This window comes from Nannospalax galili, unplaced genomic scaffold, assembly GCF_000622305.1.
Source record: "Nannospalax galili isolate Female #2095 unplaced genomic scaffold, S.galili_v1.0 scaffold499, whole genome shotgun sequence".
Lineage (NCBI taxonomy): Eukaryota > Metazoa > Chordata > Mammalia > Rodentia > Spalacidae > Nannospalax > Nannospalax galili.
The window spans coordinates 714,279-722,046 of NW_008342212.1; the positions used below are offsets into that span (position 1 = coordinate 714,279).

Below are 7,768 nucleotides of genomic sequence, written 5' to 3' on the forward strand. Positions count from 1 at the left end.
CATGTACCTTTTAGCCAATCAGCCAGTTGTAGAGGCTAGGCAGCAATGAAGCCAAGGAACTGAGTCCTTTACCTCAGATTGGATATAAATAAAGAGAGGATTTTGTCTCATGAACTATTGTCCATGGACCGTCATGCTAGTCAGTCAGATCCTGGCCTACCCACTTAAGTTTTTTTGCAGGCACCCATATGGGGTTTGAATCTCCTGTAGGGTAGACACAGCCAAAGCCTCGACCCACGGTTAGCAATGGATCTGGGCCTCTCCATTGCCCTGTAATGGGGTCCTTCCACCTTACACGTACCTCAGGTCTCTGCTCTTGTCGTCCCCAGTGCTTCTGAAACCGGGATTCCAACTGATTTTTTTGAAAATTAAGAATATTAATAGTGAATAAGGCCATACCCAACTGTTGGTGGGGGCTTATTCCCCCTTTTTGTTTTTGTAATTGAAGTTTTAGGTTTTGATGTTTGCAAAGCACTGGAGAAAGTGAGACTGAGCATGTTTAGACTTCTATCCTGTATGAGTGGTAGCCCAACAGGCATGTGAGAATGTGTTGATGGACACGAAAATATACTTAAGCTTTCCAAAAGGAGCATAGTGTGTGACATCCATTTGCCACAAGGAATTGGGCTTGAGTCGCCTGGGGTTTACCCCTGTCTTTCCAAAAGGAGCATAATGTGTGACCTCCGTTTGCCACAAGGAATTGGGCTTGAGTCCCCTGGGGTTTACCCCTGGCTGTTGCAGAGGCAGTACCTATACACAATAAGCCATCTTGTCTGCCTCTGCATTGTCTTGGGATAAAAGCCCAGGCAACCCTTGGTGCCCCTTAAGATGCTGGAAGAAAATAGGGGCTTCTCTCTCTTTAAGGAGTGTACGAGTCTGAATACTGTCAGAAAGCAGTGGCCATGAGTTCCTTGAATTGAGCTGAGCCATCACAAGTGTGGACATTGCTTTTTGGTTTCTCATCTGCCCCTGGGTATACTACCACTGCAGCTCCAAATCTGCCCCCATTGGTGAAAACATTGTAGGCTTTCACTAAGGACTCCCTTGGCCCTGGGATTCGGCGAGTGCTGCTGGCGGCAGGGCTGTGACACTTGGGGGTGGGGTGGTTCCCTGGCCACCCATGGAATAGACAGGACCCCCTCCCCAAGCCACCTTCTTCAAACCGGGCCTTCCCAGCCATCCCAGAGCCGGTCGCGGCGACCGCCAAAAGTGGTTTTTTTGTTTTTGTTTTTGTTTTGTTTTGTTTTAAATGCACTGGGCGGCCGCTGCCGGTCACCGGCCAGGGGACAGTCCCCTGCCCAGCTTTCACGTGGGCCTCTGACTTGCGAGGGCCCACCCTCGGGTCGGGTGGGCGGCTCTTGCCGCCGACCCCATGAACTCTGCTCTGCCCCACCCTTCTGAAAAAGATATCCATGGGTCCTGTTTTCATGGGTCCCTGGAGACCCTGAAGCTGGCCAGGGCACACCCAAGGTGCCGCTTGTTACTTTGGCTGCTTTTGGTTTGGTTTCACTTCTGTTGCATTTCCACGTTCTTCCTCAAACTCTCCCCATGATTCCCATGTATCCCCAGTAAAAACATTAACCCCAAGTAGCCAGGGAGCCAAATGAATCGCCTCTGCCCAAACCTTTTGAGCTACCGGATTTGACAAATTTAATCCCCTGCTTTTAAGCATATCTCTCAGTGATTTAAGCGCAGGGTCCTCCGGCTTATTAGTTGTGCTACCCATCTTTCCAGGTCTCACTTACCCCGAACTTCCCATTTTTCTTCTTTCTTTTCTTCTTTTCACCTTCCTTCAAGCACCACGCTGGGTGCGAGTTACTGGGGGTTTGAGCCAGTGACCCCTGCGCAGTGATGACTGGGGATGAGTAAGCACGCTGTTCACCAGCCCACCACCCCCAGTACCAGGGACACTCAGACAAAATGGAGAGCCTAGTCAAGCAGGGACTCATTTATTGCAGGTGTTACAGAGCTTATAAAGGCACCTGGAAATAACCCCTACCACCACCGAGGGTGTATGTTAAGGATGGTCACGCACTGATCATGCACTCCTCAGCAGTGCAGAAGTGTCCTTCAGACTTTTAAAACAAGTCAGGCCATGCCCCAGTAACTTCCTCTCAGACCTCTGCAAGGTGGGCCCTTTAGGTCCCCACAATGGGGCAATTATTTCAAGATGGAAGCTTGCTTGAATAGCAGCATTAGTAAGTTCTAGTTTTTTTTCAGCCTAAGAAATATTAGAATAATTAATATAAATATTTATGATTACTAGCAGGCATGATCATACAAGATACGAGACTCAAGAGTATCCTTTCTGTGAGATGGGAAATAGCTGTAGGACAAAATACTAATTTTCTATTGGTTCAAGTACAGCAATGACACGAACAGCTGTTATTCCATTAGACACATTTTTCATTGTTCAGTTTTCCTTTGACAGAGATTATACAAGGAGAACTATGAGAAGACAAAGGCAAAAAGTATGAACTACTGTGAGACACCTAAATACCAACTCGATACCCTGCTGAAGAACTTCAGTGAGGTTCGAAAGGCCACTGTCATGTCTGGGTGGGAAGGATTTCCTGTTGCTTGAAAAATCAGTATTAACTTAAAGTATGTGTGCTTTCTTTTTTAGGCTAAATATAAAGATTCATACGTAAAGAATATTTTGGGCCATTATGTAGGCAGTTTTGAGGATCCATATCATACCCACTGCATGAAAGTTTCTGCTCAAAACAGTGATGTAAGTTTGAAGCCAGTTACTCGCACCCCGCGGTGACGTTGCCCAGGAGCAGTTAGTGATCCTGGTCTGGTTTGTTCTCTCTCGTTACAGAAGAGTTACAAAGCAGAATATGAAGAAGATAAAGGGAAATGCTATTTCCCTCAGACAATAACTCAAGAATATGAAGCTATCAAGAAGTTGGACCAGTGTAAAGATGTAAGTCATCTGTTCTGTCAAAGTAGGTTTGAGATTCTTGTGACGTCTAGTGACAAATTTAACAGGAGTTTAATGCTATCACCTAGTGGCCAGGATGAGATATGCAACTTAAATTTCACTTTTTGGGTGGAATTGTGAAACACAGAGAAGTCCATTGGGTAGGAAGTAGGTTCAGGTTTTATGTTTTAATTTTCTCTAGTTTATAATTCTATACATCCATATCAAAAGAAGAATATGCAGGTTTGTGAGAATCCAGGTGTTATTACTCAGCAAAATTATAGAGGGTGGAGGACAGGACATGGGCGGGACAAAGGTGTGCCAGGCACTGTCCTTGGTCCTGGGGACTAGAGAACAAGTGATCTGGAAGGTCCACTGGAGTGGAAGAGGCAGGCAGTGAACAAAAAAGCAAGAAAGATACTGGGCAATGGTTAGAAAACAAATACAAGATAGCGATGCAGAATTAGACTAGGGTGATGAGAAGCGATTAGGGGGTCCGGGGAGGTCTGAGCGTAGACTCTTCTGCCATACCAAGACCAGGGACAGAGAAGCAGGAAGAACAACCTGAAGACAGAGGAGGCTGAGATGTGCTGTGCAGGAGAATATCGAGAGGGGGAAGGAGGGTGGGCTACAGAGCTCATAAACCAAAGCCCAGCCTAGACTGAACCCAGCGCAGAGCCACTGCAGGGTTCCAGCAGCGTGAAGGTTAACTGAGTTGCTTAGATGCAGCAGAAAACTCAGAGACAGTTGCCTTTTGGCTAGATCAAGTGTAGAACCTGGAGGCAACTTCAGGAGGAGAGATAAAGGAAGGGAAGGAGAGGAAAAGTGAAAAAGAGGAAGTAACATCGTATCTGATTTTTAGGAATAAAATTAATGCTTTGGCTGAAAACTTCTCATACATTAATGCATATGAACAAGACTGTAAAATTTCACGAAAGGACATCTTCTTTTCTAGCATACCTACAAAGTGCACCCGGATAAGACTAAATTCACAGCAGTCACTGATACTCCTGTGCTGTTGCAAGCCCAGCTCAACACCAAGCAGCTCAGTGATGTAAGTGCCTTGATTCATGCAAGAGGGGGTGACCTTTGGCACTCAGCTTCCTGGAAATGTCAACATTTACATGCTTGGTGTTCGTAGACTCATCTGCCATGCTGGTAATGCCGCTTTTCAGATTTTGCTTAATAAAATGCACATGAAGCTGCGAGTAGCCTGAGGAGCAGAGCAGTAAAATAATTGGTAGTTTTTCAGTGACTCACTGATTTTTTCATAGGAAGAACTACTTACTCACTACAGTCTGTCACATACACTCTAAAACTTCATGCTGTTTAAGCAAATAGTGCTTACAGAGGCATCCATCTGATAGGCAAAAGGCAAGTATTCCCATTCTAGTAAGGTCACAAAGATTTTATAAAAGGGAAAAGAGCACAGTACAACAAAGCATTATTTCAGACAGCAAGGGAACTAGAAGAGAATGGTGCTAGAAAATTAAAATAGGAGGACCAACGAGATGGCTTGCCTGGTAAAGGCACCAAGCCTGATGACCTGAGTTCAATTCCTGAGACTCACATGTTTGGAGGAGTCCTCTGGACTCTACACATGTTCTAGCACATGCGTGTGTGTGCACATGTGCACATGCACACACACAGATACACATAAATAAATAATAAATGTGTGATTTTAAAACAATGAATAATAAAACCAGATGAAGGTGAGGAGAATGACTGGAAGGGCACTGTGGATGGCCAAGGAAGTGTAAAACAGTGATGGTACAGCTGGGACAAGGGAAAAGCAGTGTGCTTTGCCAACAGTCACATGCATGGCACTGCCCTGGTGACCCTGTGCAAATGTAAGTATTTGTGAGGAAGGCCTACGGGAACCTTGTATGCATGCTGTCTAATAAGCTGTGAGTCCCTGTGGCTGAGCATGGGAGAGCACACTGAGCAGTGAGGTGCTGCACAGCTCCTGGAGTGCAGCACACCCTGCTCAAGACAGGAAAGGTATAGTCCATCCAAGTATAAGGTGGGCTTCGCAGGTGGGCTCTTGTCAGTAAAGAGGAACAGCACCAGTGTCCCTTAGAGGCCATCAGTTTCTAACATGATTCTCCCTAATGTGTTCATGTTGTAACCCAATCAAGAAGAGCTTAGCACCCACGACATTGAGCACACTACAGGGCAAGTGTTGAGCACGAGGTCTACCCACCAGCCCTGCCCATGAGACCCTGGCTCTGTCTTGCTGGTTCTCAGTGCACAGCTCTTCTCAAGCCCTTTAGCTTTAGCTCCTACTTCAGCAGTGTCTTCCTCTCTCTAGACACCCAATGTCACCTTTGAAAACATTTAAATCTTATGTTTAATATTCTTAGCAAGAATTATATATCTTATTAAGATGTTATTGAGGATTGTTATTGGCTTTGATACTGTTCTGATTACAGAATTTCATAGGTTTGGGTTTTCAAGTCCTCCAGATATATGTTAAGCATGTATATAGTATAATGGTAGTTGTACTCGAAGTCTAGGTATACCACAGTCCCTGAGAGAAGGGATGAAATTCAGAGCCTGTGCTAGACACTGATTAATTGAGTACCTCTGTGAGGTATTTCTCTTGAAAAGATGACAATGACTTAGTTGTATGCTGTCCTACATAAACTCAACGAAATTCCTGAACCGTTTGAATGTCTGCCTAAATCTATTTTCTGTGCTGCAGCAAAATACCAGAGGATAAGAAATTTATAAAGAATAGAAGTTTACCAGACTTATTGACACCTGCCTAAAATCCCAGCACTTGGGAGGCTGAGGCAGGATGATTTTGAGTTTGAGGCCAACCTGAGGTACATAGTAAGACACAACTGCAAAAGTCCTCTTTCTACTCCTTGAAAAAGAATAGAGATTTACTTGGCTCATAATTCCAAAGGCATTGAAGTCTAAGAGCTTGGTGCCGGCATCAAGCAAAGGCTTCCTGCTGCATCATGACATGGCACAAGGTATTGAGGGAGACAGAAATCAAGCCAGCCACACAGCTCACATTCAGAATGAAACTATTCCTTAGGATTAATCAACCCATCGGGGCAGAGCTCTTGTGAACCAGTTACCTCCTCTCAAATCCAATAGCATATGACTTCGGGGCTTGAACTGCATGAAGCCTGGGAACACATTCAGTCCGTAGCAATATTCTCTTCTTTTCAGCTGAATTACAAAGCAAAGCATGAAGGAGAGAAGTTCAAGTGCAATGTACCAGCAGATGCTCCTGAGTTTATCCAGCACAGAGTCAATGCCTATAACCTGAGTGATGTAAGTACAAGCCACAGAAGCCAGCTTGGCACACGGGAAAAGAGAAAATATGGGTTTCTTTAAAAAAACAAACTTGGAGCTCTGTAAGTGGTAACTGTGGAGGTGGCCACTAGAGAAGTGGAGCTTTTAAGACTCTCAGGCTTCTAGAACCCACTTAGTTGTCAGGTTTCACTTCCAAGACCTCTGTTATTGTTAGAAGCATTCTCTCTCACACACCTCTGCTAATCCCTAGAGTTTGTGAGCTCTCCCATGTTAATGTCCCATTTCACCGTCTCTAAGTGGTTATCTTTTATATACTACTTTGAACATAAGGATAACAGTCTTTAAAAAGTTCCCAAACTATTAAAAAGAGAGAGTACACTTTATATTTTAGTGCTGTGGAAAACAGAAACTCTATGATAAGAGTCAGTAGTTACTCCTATTTGGTTAATTTATCTGTGCCTGAAATAAGTTTACATATGCAAATTTTCAACATTAAAAATATTCTCTGGATTAATCTATGTTCGATGTCATCTTCCTAATTCCTTTTTGGAAATTTCCCAGAGTGCCTACAAGCAAGACTGGGAGAAGAGCAAGGCTAAGAAGTTTGACATCAAGGTGGACGCCATCCCCTTGCTGGCCGCCAAAGCCAACAGCAAAAATGTCAGCGATGTGAGTGTGGCCCTGGCCTGGGCAGGGGGCCTGGGTGCTCCTGCCCAGTGGGTCAGCACGTGTGGTGTCCTTGCAGGTGATGTACAAGAAGGACTATGAGAAGAGCAGAGGCAAGATGATCGGCGCCCTCAGCATCAACGACGACCCCAAGATGTTGCACTCCCTGAAGACGGCCAAGAACCAGAGCGATGTGAGTGTCTGCCTTGTTTTCAAGATGGCTTCCCTGATAACTTGTGAGGGAGGAGCAGGATTCAGTAGGAGAATTTCATACCCATGGGCTTTCTCACACAGTGATCTACATCTGTTTTATTATTTTATTATTATGAGCACTCATGCCCATGCTAGTGTCTCCTCACCAGCTCTTTATTCCTTCTCACATTCAGAAGGCTACAGCTGCCGTTGATCCCACATGGATCTCTAGCTTTCTTTGCTTTTTCATCCTGTTCCTGAAAGTTAAACAGTAGGCACAAAGTAATTCAAAGAATACTCATGAACTGATTGATGCTGGCAACTGAAAGATCGTCAGTTAGGCATTCTCACAGGACATCCAGGCTAAATGCTAAGCTGAGCATATGGAAAAGAATCTCCTTAAGGCCAGTTGGATCTTTGACAACCTTTTAAAATAGATTTTTCAGGCTAGCATACAAGTCATTTCATCTTGTTTCATCATAGCATCTTCATACACATATGCCGTCAGGCTGTGTCCGCATTTGATCCCTTTCCCCGCTGCCTTCCCTCTTGATCCCTCATCCCCTCTGACTGGCTCCCTTCCTTCTCCACTTACTGCCCCCCCAAAGCCCGTGCTTTTCTTATCTTAGGTACCTAACACTCTCTCTATTTCCCACCTCCCTTAATGTCTTTTCTCCCCTCTCTTTCTAATTTTATGACCTATAAACACACATA

General features: G+C 44.8%; 1 protein-coding gene across 1 annotated transcript in view; it reads left to right on the forward strand.

The window, feature by feature from the left end:
- Positions 1–7,768, forward strand: part of LOC103738124 (nebulin) — a gene marked incomplete at its 3' end in the record, with an annotated part of 99,207 nt that overhangs the window by 32,596 nt on the left and 58,843 nt on the right. Inside the window, 7 exon segments of the mRNA XM_008837955.2 lie at positions 2,432–2,533; positions 2,627–2,734; positions 2,825–2,929; positions 3,882–3,980; positions 6,110–6,214; positions 6,758–6,865; positions 6,942–7,055. Of these exon segments, the coding sequence (XP_008836177.2) occupies positions 2,432–2,533; positions 2,627–2,734; positions 2,825–2,929; positions 3,882–3,980; positions 6,110–6,214; positions 6,758–6,865; positions 6,942–7,055 (741 nt within the window).